Source organism: Tursiops truncatus, chromosome 2 (assembly GCF_011762595.2).
Source record: "Tursiops truncatus isolate mTurTru1 chromosome 2, mTurTru1.mat.Y, whole genome shotgun sequence".
Lineage (NCBI taxonomy): Eukaryota > Metazoa > Chordata > Mammalia > Artiodactyla > Delphinidae > Tursiops > Tursiops truncatus.
In genome coordinates, this window is record NC_047035.1 from 141,411,178 (window position 1) to 141,426,436 (window position 15,259).

Consider the following 15,259-nt stretch of genomic DNA (forward strand, 5'->3'; position numbering starts at 1 on the left):
ATGGTTGTGGATTTGTTAGTTTCAGTTATTTCTTTCAGTTTTTGCTTTACTTTTTTTTTTTTTTCTGAAGTTATGCTGTTAGGTGGATTATATTATAACAGAATTTTGGTGGATTGCTCCTTTTATTATTAGGTTAAGTCTCTATCCTTATTAATACTTTGCCTTAAAGTCTTTTTTGTTTGATATTATTGTTGTCCGGGTTTAGTTTGATTGGTATTTTCCTAGTATGTATAATTTATCTGTTTTCACTCTTTCTGTGCGTTGTGTTTTAGGTGTGTCTCTGAAAAGCTTTATATAGCTGGATTTAAAAAATCTACTCTATTAATTATCCTTTCATGGGTTGAATTGAGTTGATTTACATAGGTAATGATTACTAATTTATTTGGACTTCTGATTACTGTCTTATTTTGTAGTTTCCACTGGTCATCTTTTATGTTCCCCTCCATATCCTTTGCCTTTGTTTTCTTTTGGATTGGAAAACACTGATTTTCCAAATGTGCTGGTATGGATACTATGTTATAACCCACATAGTATTATATGTATATTATTTTTGTGTGCTTTTAGTAGCTACCATTAATTATATAAAGCAGATACTTCTCATACATTATTATAACAGTGTTACATTTATGCCCATTTGCCACCTCCTCCTGAACACAGACAAACCTTAGCCTGTTCAAAATATCCACTGAGGGCTTCCCTGGTGGCGCAGTGGTTGAGAGTCCGCCTGCCGATGCAGGGGACGCGGGTTCGTGCCCCGGTCCGGGAGGATCCCACGTGCCGCGGAGCAGCTGGGCCCGTGAGCCATGGCCGCTGAGCCTGCACGTCCGGAGCCTGTGGTCCGCAACGGGAGAGGCCACAACAGTGAGAGGCCCGCGTACTGCAAAAAAATATATATATATATCCACTGGACACCCTTCCCACTCCTTATGTTATTATTGCTTAAGGATTTAATTTTACCTTTTGCTTGTTTGTTTTTTAATCAATAGTTACATTTACCACCATAGTTTTTCAGTTCCTGTTCTCACCATTGTTTCTTGTGATCCATACTTTCCATTTTGGTTCAATTTTTATTTCCTTGATGAAGTATTTTAGCATTACTTTTATTAGTGACTGTGATAGTTTGTATATATCTTTATTTTGTTCTCTTTATTAAACAACAGTTTAGGGAGACATAAAATTCTAGATTTTCACTTATTTCTTCTCAGCACTTTGAAGCTTTACCTCCATTGTATCCTGGCGTCTATTCTTGCCAAAGAGAAATCTGTCATTTTTATTGTTGCTTTGGTTGGTTGTTTTTCCCCCTGTGGTAGTTTTAGAAATTTTTATTCTTGAGATCTTGATGTGTCTAGGTATGAGTTAATATTTATCTTGCTTAGCACTTGAGTGCACTTTCAAGCTGTAGACTCATATCTTCCTTTAACTGTAGGAAAAAAAGAGCTATTAAATCAAAATATGGATTCTCTCATATGATGTCCTTTTTTCTGGAATGCTTATCAGGTATATCTTGGAGCCTCTCACTTATGCTCCATATTCATTGACATTTCATATTAAAAAAGTAAGACTTCTTTGTCCTTTAAAATTTTTTGTTCTTTGATGAGTTTCCTTAGTAATATTTTCCAGTTTACCAGTTCTCTCTCTGATTATGCCCAGTCTGGAGTTTATATCATCTCTTGAATTTTTCATTTTCATGACTATCTATTTTTTTATTTCCAAGATTTCTAATTTTTTAGAGCTATTTAAGAATCCCCTCCTTTTGTGTAATTACTTGCTCTTTATTAATAGGAGTTATTCCTTCATTTATCATATTGGTAATGTCTAAACATATAAAGTCTTTGTCAGATTGTTTCATAAAAGTATTTTCACCAGGAGTAAATTCATGTTGTGATCTGTGATTTTGTTGGCTGTCTTACTTGATGTTATATTGATTCATGGGCCTTAGAATTTAGATTTAGAGGCTAACTTTTAATTGGGGAGGGGGTCTTTTTGTCACTTGTAATCCCTCTGTGCACCCTTCTATGTAGTGGTTGTGATTTCTTCCACCTCGCTTCCTAAGGCCCAGATGCTGAATGATGGTTTCTGCTCTATGGTGATATTGGGGATATCTCAATCTAGCCACAGAGCTGGTGGCGGGTGGCGGTGGTAACTTGATTGGTTCTTTGCTCTCCAGTCTCCATGAGCCTGCAGATTCCCAAACATACTAACCTCGGACAGTGGTTTGCATCTGGATATTTTTTCCAGCCTCCTTCTCCTGCCCATCCCCTGGCTTTGAGCAGAGCTTGATTCCAGGTTCTTGTCTCATGGACCACTTTAGATCCCTTTTTACCCAAAAGGAACCAGACTGCTGGCTGCCAGAGCCTGTGGCAGACAAGAAGCTCAGCAAGACTGAGGCTTCAACCCTGCTTGCCATATTGTGTTTCTGTTCCTTTTCTTGTCCCTACAAAAACTTTATTCTCTTTTTAAGCATTGCTTATCTTTTTGGTTTTCTCTTTTGATACTTAATCTTTCATTGCTATGTATTGAGGGCATAGGTCATGTATCATAGTTGAATTTATCTAGTCATTTTGACCAGAAGTAGAAGCTTCAGTATTTATATATAGTTTCCAACACTTAAAAGAAATAGGACTGCAGTTTCTGTAACTCTGGAATGAGATCAGGAGCCCTGTAGTGATCACCCCTGTCTTTCTTATCTTTATGTCTCCCTATCACATAGTAGATGCTCAACAATACTTCTTGAAAGATGAAGAATTAAATATCATCAAGTGGTCTAAAGAGCTAATACCATGTGTCTTTTTTTGTTTTTTTTTGTGGTACGCGGGCCTCTCACTGTTGTGGCCTCTCCCGTTGTGGAGCACAGGCTCCGGACGCGCAGGCTCAGTGGCCATGGCTCATGGGCCTAGCCGCTCTGTGGCATGTGGGATCTTCCCGGACCGGGGCACGAACCCGTGTCCCCTGCATCGCCAGGCAGACTCTCAACCACTGCGCCACCAGGGAAGCCCCATGCGTCTATTTATGCTTACTTTTCAAAACAGCTGAACATCACTGGGGAATTCAGGAAAAACAGAGGAATGATCATGACTCTTAACCATGACTCCTGTTGAAAAAAATCCCATATTGGTGTCTCCTTCCAAATAAGAAACAAATATTAATCTCATTAGTTTCTGTTCTTAAAAGTGGGAACACTCCTTCTATTAGACACTCTGATTTCTAAAAATAGAACAAGTATAACCTGAACCAGTGAGAACTGATTCAGGCTGGGTAGGTTTCAGGTCTAACTCTCAATACTAGAAGGATTTTCAAAGGGATATTTTAAAACAAGGATATATGCATGGGCTTCTGTGGTTCCAGTAGCCCTCTGAAATTGCAGGTAATTGTATCAGTCAGTTTTGCTGTGTAACAAACTGCCCCCAAACATAGTGACTTAAAACCCATTTATTTAGTTCACAACTCTGTAGGTCAGCAATTTGAGCAGGGATTTACTGGGTGGGTCTGTTGGTCTGGCTGATCTTAGCTGGGCTCAGGCTCACTGACCTCTTGGTGGTCAGTGGTCAGGTGAGCTGTGGTTTTGGTGCTCTGGGGTGGCTCAGCTGGGATGTCTATCTCTGTTCCAAGTGGTCTTTCATTCTCTAGCAGGCAAGCTCAGGCTTATTCAATGGAGATGGTCACAGTGGACCTCAGAGAGTGAGCAGAAGTATCTACCAAGTCTCTTTATAGCTGTAATGTATCTATAAGGTCCAAAGTCAATATTCACACAGGGTTGTTTACATTCTATTCAGTTGACCAAAGCAAGTTATGGGTGGAGAAATAAAATCCATATCTTGATGGGAGGAACTGCAAAGCATTATGGCCATTTTTGCAATTTACCATGCAACAGAACGTGCAGGGTTTTTCCTCAGGTGTGGTTGTGTAATTTTCAGAAAATTACCTCCAAAGTTAAGAACCAATATTTTAAATGATTTCACTACTGAACAAAAAGAGATTTGGGGGACTTAATTGATGGATATCTGTTTCAAACACTGCTTGGTGTATGGCAATGGGATTCTCAATTGTTCTTGTTGAAGGTTACCCCTGGTATCAAGGCATTAGAATAATCCTCTCTGACTTCAATACTGAGCCTGAAAACAAAAACTATTGTCTTAGTGTGTCTGTCAGTTTCTGTTGAGTAACAAAGTGCTCCAACATTTAGTGGTCTAGAACAATGACCATGTAAATGGCCCATGCTTCCATGGGTCAGCAGATTAAGCTGGTATCGGCTGGGCTTTCACAGTGTCTGCAGTCAGCTGGAGGTCAAACTAAAGAGCTCTGGTTTGGGGAATTAACTGGTTGTCCTGACTGAAGGTGTTGGGGCCACTTGTCTCTCACCACCTAGCAAATTATCTCAGGCTTGTTCACATGGTGGCAGCAGGGTTTCAAGAGAATGAGTGAAAGCACACAAGATCTTGTAAAGCCTAGGCTTGTTTTTATGGGTCAAAACAGGTCACATGCCCAGCTCGATTCATTAAGGTGGAAATAGACTCCAGCTCTGTCTAGGAGGGATGGCAAAGACATAGAAACAGGGAAGATGGGGAGTTATACCTTTTTTTGGTAATCTTTCATCTCTCTTTAAGTAATTCCCTCTCAAATTTTAGTTAAATACTGTCTGCATGTATATTCTTCCTATTAAACAGTAACACTGTGTGTCTGATAGTGGTAGTGTATAAGTAGTAGCAGAAAACCACACTTAACATTTAAAACAACCTACAATTTTTTTTTTTTTACCATTAATTGGTGGTACCCACCTCCCTTTACTACTGAGTTTTATATTCATGTAAGTATTTTAGAGGTGTAAACAAATCCTGTAGATGTGTACTTTTCTAAAGAAAGTGACTTAACATATTTTCTACTGCTCATCCAGTCCCCTTGTTTTCTAATCCAACCCACACTGGAGCCAAAGTTGGTTTTCTAAAAGGTTTTCCAACTGCATTGTTTGATGAAGAAACTCTAGGGACTTCTCAATCATATTCTTTACCTTGGCATTTGAGAATCTGTGTGGTCTGGCCTCTGTCTACCTTTCAGCTTTTATTTTCCTTCATTCTCCCTTGAGTACCATTCATTGCAGTTAAACCAAATTTCTTGCTGTTTCTTGAGCACACTCGGTCCTATATCAGTAGTTCTCAACTGTCCAGAGACATTGTTGGTTTTCACAATGGGGTTGTGTGTGCTGCCGGTCTCTAGTAGGTAGAGTCCAGGGATGCTGTTAAACATCCTACAATGCACAGGACAGTCTCCTCAGCAAAGAATTATCTGATATAAATATCAGAGTGCCAAGGTTGAGAAACTGCCCTACGAATTGCTGCCTCTGGGTCTTTTTTCATGCTGCCTCACACCAGAAGGCCTTCCTTCAGTCCTGCCCGTTGAAATGTCCCCTGTCCTTAAAAAGCCAGTTCAGATGCCAAGCTTTCTAGGAAACAAGTCCTGGATGGATCCCACCCTTACCTTTTACACTGTAGGTTCGCAGAATCCTTTCTATGAAATCACTGAAATGCTTATCACTTAAGATGTTTACAATAATTTGTGTTCTGTACTATTATTTTGTATTCTTATTGTTTCTCCCTTGTATTTTATAAGTTTATTTATTTATTTTTGGCTGTGTTGGGTCTTCGTTGCTGCACGCGGGCCTTCTCTAGTTGCAGCGAGCCGGGGCTTCTCTTCGTTGCGGTGTGTGGGCTTCTCGTTGCGGTGGCTTCTCTTGTTGCGGAGCCTGGGTTCTAGGCGCGTGGGCTTCAGTAGCTGTGGTGTGTGGGCTCAGTAGTTGTGACTTGCGGGCTCAGTAGTTGTGGCTGCGGGCTCTAGAGCGCAGGCTCTGTAGCTGTGGCACACGAGCTTAGCTGTTCCACAGCATGTGGGATCTCCCGGACCAGGGCTCGAACCCGTGTCCCCTGCATTGGCAGGTGGATTCTTAACCACTGTGCCACCAGGGAAGCCCTCTCCCTTGTAATTTAGTTGACTGTTGGTATATGAACTCTTTTGCTGAACTGTGGGTTCCTGGATGACCAGGATTAATCTTACTTATGTTTCTACTAGAGCAACTACCATGTGTTTTACATATAGTAGGTGCATAATAAATATCTGTTGAATGAATGAGGAATGTGTATCTTCCCATGTTCTTAGCTATGGTTACTCATTCCAACAATTTTCTTAAATGACTTAATTCAAAAAAGTCCAACAAGCTGAACCTGAGTTTTTTTGTTTTTGTTTGTAATAATTTGGGTAAAATACTGTGATAACAAATGATTGTACAGTACAATTACTTGTGTCTATTTCTACAGCTGTTTAGTGAAAAAATAAGTGGCGTTGAAGGAACGAAACTAGATGATGAATTTCTTGACATGGAAAGGGTAAGAGAACATTTTAATGTAAATTATCTTATAAATTTGACTTTCCTTGTGATGTGATATATACTGATACTGTAAAGGATATTAGAGTGGGGATCTAGGATGTTTGAATTCAGGTGTTGATTATGGAGTCCAAAAGGCAGTTCTTTTATACTTCAAGGTCCAAATAAAGACCCTGGACCTTGGGAGATGGGATATTGGCTAACTGGTTCCCTCTAGTGGACAAGAGTCAGAATGCTCAAAAAATGGTCCATCTTGGCAAACAGTGTAGGCCAAAGTGATTGTGATTTAATATCTTGGAGAGTCGAAATGTATTACGGGGAGGAGGCTCTTCGAATATATAAATATTGATTTAATGTGTGGAAGACTCTGACCCTGTTCCCACGTGTTTCAGCAGCTGCATAACAAGTAAGTTTTATCCACTGGAACCAGCCATGTCAATCAACTTGGATAAGCTGGTTTCAGAGTTTCCTGACGGGTGACACAAGGATGATAATATGTGCTCTGCTTGCGTCATGTGGATGTTTTGAGAATTATGCAGAAAAATTAACGTGTATGAAAGCATTTAAAAAATACAATGAGCACGTTACTGACGTGATTGTTAATACATGACAAAGGAAGACTGTAGAGTCTCGGTCCCTGAACAAGCTTCCTGGTCAACTGTGTGAAGTAGTTTAGGTGGAGGCAGAAGTGGGACCATCACTAATTATCAGCTTCCTCAGGTCCTTTCCCCTTTGTTTTGGGACCTTTAAACATAGCCTAGTTTTAACAATTAGAGTCCCCAGGTGAGAGAGGGCAGAGAGAAAGCAAAGCATCTTTCCTCAGGTGTAATATGGACGATACAGGCTATAGCAGGTAGTAGAGCTTTCAGCAGATTCTGGGGAAGAAAGTCCAGCCCCAGACTGTGCCTTGGGGGTGTAGGGGTTACTGTCTTCAGGATACCCTGGATCTGGCCACACTGTCCTCCAGGGAGCTTCTTATTTTCTGGGTGAGCACAATTAATTTTCTAGAAATGTTAAGGCCTTGATAGAAAGCTTATTTTGTTTTGCTTTTGGAAGAAGTTAGTTTCTGAAGATTGAAAAACATAGAACATTTAAACATCATTGGCATACCTAAAATTACTTTAAAAATCTCTTGATAGATAAAGATATTTGTGTAGCTTTATTACTAATAAAACGATTCAGTTGAGATGTTAAGTTTAAAAGTACATTTCAATAATTTTAGTTTCGGTTGTTGGACTGAGACCCCTCTTGTTTACTTCCTTTCCCTCCCCAAACCTGAATGAGTGACAGAAGAAATACAAAAAGAAAATCTATTATCTGTTTTATTACAGCAGTGAAAAGCATGGAAATATTTAATAGGTCAAGAAGTTTTAAGGACTTTCTAGAAGAGGTGAATTATGAGGCCACTAAAAGGAAAAAGAAGGTTTTAAAAAATTATAGTAAGATGTATCATGTAATCTCTCAGGAAATTATAGCAGTTATGAACCATTATGCATCATTTAACATGGCATCTGAATATGTAAGGTAAAAGCTGTCAATGCATAGAGAACTGACAAAAATCAGAGTAGAAGATTTTGCATACCTTTCTCATAATATAACAATGAAATAATAGATAGGCTCATAGAGAATTTTCATAAAGTATAACTATTAACTTTGATTGTAAATCATATAGATATTTGCATTCCTCAAATTGAGAATTCATTTCAAATTTCTTTAAAACAATTTCAATAATCAGTTATTTATTGGGATATGGGAAAAAAACTCAACAGATTTCTCACAGTAAAATCATAGAACACAAGGATTACAAGGAAGGTATAGTTGCCAAATTCTGGATGTTTGGAAATGGGAGAACATGTAAAAATAATTCTTGTTTCAAGAGGAAATGAAAAGTAAAATTAAAGATCACTTAGTCATGAGAACTGTCTATGTCAAAATCTGTGATATATGGCTAAGTCTTCAATGCATTTAATAGAAAATAAATTGTTGGAAGAGAGTGAATAAATCATTCCAGCCAAAAAGCTAGGAAAATAACAGCAAAGTAAATCACTCTAGGTGGAAGGAAGAAATCAATACAGATAAATGAGAAATTAATAAAATATAAAACCATAATAACAAAAAGGTAGAATCAATAAATAAAACCAAGAACTCTTTTTTTTTTTTTTGAAAGACCACCTCTACTAAGTGTGAGCAAGAGAGAGAAAAGGGAAAACACAAACTACATAAGGAATTAGAAGGATATAATGACAGATGTGGATTTTTTTTGAATTTTATTTAATTTATTTTTTTATACAGCAGGTTCTTATTAGTTATCCATTTTATACCTATTAGTGTATATATATCAATCCCAATCTCCCGATTCTTTAAATTAAAAATAAAAAAGAGAGATTATTATGAACAGGTGTCAGAAATCAGGGCTGCCAGCAGCTCTCTAACCCAAGGGCTGAGGTCTGGGAGTGTCAGTGGCACAGGCTTTGGGCACCTCAGGGGTAGGGTACCAACACAGATGGAAATTCCAGATTTAATCTACCAACAAAGACGCCCTCACACCAGGTAGGCTTTACAAAAATAATTTTCACCTCTCTGCTTTCCCCTGTTTGTCCTGATGGTTTGCTGAGATATTTGCATTGCATTTCCCTAACCTGAACACACATACCCACCCCCCGATGTCCTCAGTTATTCTAGAAGGGAGGTTTTGTTTTTAACTTTTTTGTTTTTAAACTACGTGAGTTGTTTTTTTCAGTGTTCAACTTGATTGCCTATTTTTGCCAACATGTTTGGTGGCATCCTCTTTAATTTGTAAAGGGTTTATTCCTTGTATTGATTCCTGGGCTGTCCTGGAAGCACCACCAGTATGTGTACATCAAGGCCTGTGAGTTTTAGGCCATTTGTTTCTTGGCATTTTTTTCCCAAAAGAAATAGAAGAGTCTAAGTAGAAAGTATTCCCGCCTCTACCTCCTCTCATCCTCACCCCTCAGAGGTGACTCCTAGATACCTGATGGCTTTTCATGTCCAAAGAGGGTTGTATACATGGAATGACCACTCTACGTTGTGTTTTAATTAATATTGAATATATATAAAGTTATAAATCTAAAACCTAGGTTTTTTTCTCTTTCTTTTTTTTTTTTTTTTTTTGCGTTATGTGGGCCTCTCACTGTCGTGGCCTCTCTCGTTGCGGAGCACAGGCTCCGGACATGCTGGCTCAGCAGCATGGCTTATGGGCCTAGCCGCTCTGCGGCATGTGGGATCTTCCTGGACCAGGGCACGAACCCGTGTCCCCTGCATCGGCAGGTGGACTCTCAACCACTGCGCCACCAGGGAAGCCCTCTCTTTCTTTTTTTAAAATTAATTTTTATTGGAGTATAGTTGCTTTACAATGTTGTGTTAGTTTCTGCTGTACAGCAAAGTGTATCAGTCATATATATACATATATCCCCTCTTTTTTGGATTTCCTTCCCATTTAGGTCACAACAGAGCACTGAGTAGAGTTCCCTGTGCTACACAGCAGGTTCTCATTAGCTATCTGTTTTATACATAGTAGTGTATATATGTCAGTCCCAATCTCCCAATTCATTGCATCTTCCCTTCCCCCCTTGGTAACCATAAGTTTGTTCTCTACGTCTGTGACTGTATTTCTGCTTTGCAAGTAAGTTCATCTGTACCATTTTTCTTGATTCCACATATAAGCGATATTATACGATAAAAAACCTAGTTCTTCTTAAGCCTTAAACTGCACATACAGATTTTATTTATAAATTAGTAATTTCAGTATAAAAATGATCATTTTTAGTTAATCTTCATTTTAGTTTCCATTAAGTCATAAGCTGAAGAGATGAAATCCTTATACATTTGTCACCAACTAGTTACATAATTAAGCAAATTCCCTTAATGCAAATTCCTGCAATACAAATGCAGTGCATAGGAGTCCCTCAAACTTAACATCAAATCTAAAACAGGATTCTCCTATGCACTTACATTTCTTGTAACTCTAATAAAATGTAAACATTAAGTTATCAAATTTTCTTAAACATTTCAAAGACCTTCATAAACAATTGAACATACTGAAGAGAGTTCAAAGTTTACAAAACTCATTACCAGGTCAAGTACACATACACACAGGCACATTCCCACACACACAGCTAGCACACGTATGTCAGTAATATGGGTTTGATTCATTTCTTCATTTCTGTACTGTCTTTTTAAACCTTCCTGGGGCCCCAAATTTAAGCATTCAGCTAAGGGGAACAAATACAATTTCAGGTTGGATGAGAGTGCTTCGTTGAAAGCTTCTGACCCTGAACAGATCATAGATTTTTAAATGACAAAAATGAGGTTTTTTGTATTAGCCATCACTCCCAGCTTGCTTTTTTCCTTAGCAATGTACAGTGGACGTCTTCCCAGTACCTATAGATCTTCTGTGTGTTTTCCCCCTGTGATTAAAGAGTATTCCTTACTTGGATGTTTCACAATTTATCAAGTCAATCTCCTATTGATTGTAATTTAAGTTGTTTTCAGTTTTTATGACTATGTAAGATGGTCTAAGAAACATCTTTTTACCTCCGTGCAGTTTACTGGTATGTTTCTAGATGCTAAGCCCCTGGAAGTATGATAGATGGTACATTAATAGGTACTTCACCTTGATCTCAGAGAGATCGTATCATTTAGCACTCCTATTGTATATGAAAGGGCCCATTACTCCATACCTGTATAATACCTTATATGGCGTCTAGTCAATTAAAAAAGATTTTTGGGGGGTCAATCTGGTGAGTGGAAAGTATCTCCTTTTAATTTATAAGTTTCCTGAATATTTTGTCAAATGTTTATAAGCAACTTGTATTTCTCCTCTTTTGTGGATTGCCTTCTTTCTAGTCGGGTGGCTTTTTTTTTGTAATGGGAGTACGGAGTATAATAGATACTAACCCTTTATTTTTTTGCATTTTAGTTTCTGTTCACCACTTTTATCAAACTTCGTGTATTGTGTCTTTTCACAGTTCCATTTGAAATTTTATGGAGTCAGAATTTAGGTCTTTTCATCTATGATGCTTGGATTTCGGTGATGCCTGGAATATCCTTTCCACCCCCGTATTTCAGAATATTCCCCTGCATAGTTTAGTACTTTTACAGTTTGTTTTTAGGTCCATATTTTTAATCCTGTATTTTTAATCCTGTAGTGTGATGTATGAATCTAACTTTATTATTAATTTGCCAAGTTTTAACCAAAAAAAGAAAAAATTGAAAGTGTGATAGGCTTTGAATTACTTTTACATGTTAATTGGGGGAGGATTTACATATTTCCAAAACTGAATTTTCCCATCTAGGAATGTGGCTTTTCAAGTATGTATTGTACATTTCTCGTAATATTTCTTCCTCGTTATTGCTTATTAGTTAATTGCTGCTCTTATGAGCAGGATCTCCTTTTCCTTTAAAACATTTTCTTTTGGGCTGTTGATGGTATAAAGTAAAGCTATTGAAATGTGCACAGTTAACTTTTATTGTATAGTCTCACATTCATTTTCTGGGTAACCAACAGCCAGAGTATACAGGAATGGTTTTGAGGAAGGAAAGATTCAATCTTAACCTGGCAGGGAAGCCTTTGTTGTTAGCATCTTCTGCCCACAGAACAGAAGAATATGTATTTCAGTGATAATATTGATACTAGTGATGATGATTCTTTCGTCGTTGGCTTACTGAGGTCGTTTCTCACGTGAATCCTTATTATGGCATCCTTATACAAGTACAGAAATTCAAGTTCACCCAGCAAATAAGGAAAGTTTGGCTCAGAAGTGTCTAGTCTTGGTTTTGAGAAACCTTCAAGCACAATCAATAAACTAGTGGAGCATAATAACTTGTCCAAGTTTCCTAAATATTACATTAATATTCATTTTAATGTTGAATAAGAAGTTAGTGTTCTCCCGTCATTGGGAGGAACAAGTATTGGAAGGATGTCCCAGAATCAAAAAGTTAAGAAAATATTACCTCTTCCAAAAATGTTGAAAATGTCCATTTGGATTAAAATCATTAAATGGTGTTATAAATATTAACTTGATCAAATTTATTTCTCTGTTTGTTTTTCTGTAGAATTCACTGTTTGTCATTTACCAACATCTTCATGTGTTTCTCTTTTTTAAGAAAATAGACGTTACCAATAAAGCTGTTGCAGAAATTCTTTCAAAAGCTACAGAATATCTTCAGCCGAATCCAGGTAAAGTTAGAAAATGTCTTGAAATATTCAATTGTTCATTCGCTGTCACAGATTCTAATAATCTAGGTTTACCGAGCGTATGGTTGACGTGATCTAGAAACAATGTCCTCTGTGTCCGAATAATGAAATTCAGTTTTTTTAAGTTGAGTGACTAAAGGTAGTTGCAGTGAATCCTAGCTGATGACAAACAGAACAGACACTTCTGTGAACTATGGTGACGTTATTTGGGTGGAGTCTTGGTCTTACCAGCAAGACACTGCTAAGCAAAGACATTTTTTATGAGATGCTTCGGAAACCCACTAAATATTTTGGCCATGTTTTCTTATTCAGCTGTTTCCTCTTTTCTTCTTTTTTTAAAAATTTCTGCCATCCTGTTCTAACGGTGCCTGTGACTTTGAAATGGCTTTCACTTCATGGCTTAAATGCTGATGAAGTGAGGTATGAGAAACATGAGAAACATGAGAAGGTCCAGTGTTACCGCAGCTTCTGGACAGGAGGTCTTTTCACTCCTAGGTATTGAAGCAGCATCCCTTGATGAAGTTTCCCTAAGGTCTAAACTATAGAAACCAATAGAGGGCGTCCAAGCTTTGAATTCTGTGGCTTTCCAAATCTGCCTTTACTTTGTATGAATTTATTTTTTTCTTTCTTTTTTTTTTTTTTTTTTTTTTGTGGTACACGGGCCTCTCACTGCTGTGGCCTCTTCCTTTAAGGAGCACAGGCTCCGGACGCTCAGGCCCAGCGGGCATGGCTCATGGGCCCAGCTGTTCCGCGGCACGTGGGATCTTCCTGGTCCAGGGCACGAACCCGTGTCCCCTGAATCGGCAGGCGGATTCTCAACCACTGCGCCACCAGGGAAGCCCCTGTATGAATTTATTATTTGCACATAATTATCGTGATTGCCTCGGCTGTAGGAATCAGCACACATCCAACCATCTGAAAATCTAGAAAATAAATTTAAAAACATACATTGAATAAAATATTACGTCCAGGCAGGATGGCAGGTATAGAATTCTTTAAAATTGTACAGCTGATTATAGTTTTAAAAAGCATAATTATATATCTCTTCCTGGGCCTCATCCGTGATTGAACCACACAAGTCCCTTTTCCTGATGAATCAGTCAACACATGTTTAGCAAATGCTCCCTCTAGGCAAGGGGGTTTCCTGGGTCCTGGGATATACGGTTGAGTTGGAAGGGAACCTGCCCTCAATGAGCTGACACTGGAATGGGGTAGGGAGGTACTGGCCAAAGTGTCCACTTGGCCAGACACCTCTGGTTATTCCTGGAGAAGAGGAAGGGAGGCCTAGCAGCCTCTCATTCCATTTAGTGGCCCTCAGTCACAGGACTGCTGCATCCCACATCCCGCCCTGACAGTGGGGAAGAGGAGCAGAGTGTGTGTGTGTGTGTGTGTGTGTGTGTGTGTGTGTGTGTCTGTGTCTGTGTGTCTGTGTGTGTGTCTGTGTGTCTGTGTGGCGGGAGAGTGAAGCCTGTGTGCCTGGGGACCAGGAGGGTAAGTGCTTCAAGGATGAGGTGGGCAAGATTCAAAAAGACTGGCACCGTGAGTGTCTAAAGCTTTGCTACTCGAAGTGTGGTCCATGGCCCAGGAGGATCGGCATCCCCGGAGAGACTGTGGGAAATGCAGAAACTTGGGCTCATCCCAGACTGACTGCATCAGACTCTACATTTTAACAGGATCCTTGGTGCTTTGCGTGCACAATAAATATGTAATTATTAAAATAAAAGACAATAAAAATTTACCCTTTTACAACCTAAAATTACCTCACCCACCACCTAGCCTACAGAATAAATTCCCAAATCCTTAGCTTGGTGTTCAGTTCATAGTCACATTTCCCCCTAGGTATTTCCTGATTTGTCCTGTATTAATTTCTTCTTTGGTCAAAGCAGCCTACTCTTTATCTGTTGGTTATAAACCAAAATAAGCATTCCCCCTTCTTCATCCTACACTATTTCTGCACTTTTGGGGGCATCTTTCCATCTTTATTCAGCGTATTGTTATATTTTCCTTTCTGTACACCACATCAGACTTTATTTGCATAATTACATCTTGTATTTTCTGCCTTCCAGTAACTAGACTGTGAGCTCCTTGAGGTCAGAGGCTGTCTTAGGTCTCTCTGGAGTCCCAGTAATTAGCATGGTGTGTTGCACAGAGCTGGGATTAGTAAACACTCATGGCCTAAGTCAGAGAAAGGACTTAGTGGCCACCTGTCATTTCCCTTGGGTCCAGGAGTGGAGCTGCACCTGAGGGACCATCAACACAGACTCCGGTTCCCCACGGGGGCATCTGTCTCCTACTGGTTAGGCTTCCTAGACAGGAGTGTGCAGCGCAGTGGCCCTGTACCATGAAGTTAAATATCATCAGTCTGGATACACTCTTGGGGGTGGGGGGCTGTTAACCACCAGTTGGTTTGCAACACCCACCTCAGCAATTCTGTTGTTAGTTTGCAATTGGTCCCCAGGAAAATTTGTCTGCCCAGGTGTCAGTGTGTGACTCAGTGAGTGAGCTGTGGGTGGGGTAATGAGAGCCCCGGTTACTATTATTTGGGAGTCCACAGTGTGTACCATAATTTCTATTTTTCATCACGTTTGTGCAACAGTGCCCTTAGCACCCACCCTGGTTAAGAATCTAGAAAACCATGCGAGTAACTTGGTGACACAAGTTACCTTCCT

At 39.2% G+C, this 15,259-nt stretch overlaps 1 protein-coding gene across 10 annotated transcripts in view; it reads left to right on the top strand.

Annotated features, from left to right (window-relative positions):
* Positions 1 to 15,259, top strand: part of SH3GL3 (SH3 domain containing GRB2 like 3, endophilin A3) — a 285,461-nt gene that overhangs the window by 222,406 nt on the left and 47,796 nt on the right. For 8 of the 10 annotated variants that reach the window (XM_033852214.2, XM_033852213.2, XM_033852212.2 and 5 more), the window contains 2 exons: positions 6,306 to 6,374; positions 12,500 to 12,572. In XM_033852214.2, coding sequence (XP_033708105.1) covers positions 6,306 to 6,374; positions 12,500 to 12,572 — 142 coding nt within the window. Of the gene's footprint in view, positions 1 to 6,278; positions 6,375 to 12,499; positions 12,573 to 15,259 lie in introns of all 10 variants that reach the window. The other 2 variants (XM_073801451.1, XM_073801453.1) reach the window with 2 other exon arrangements.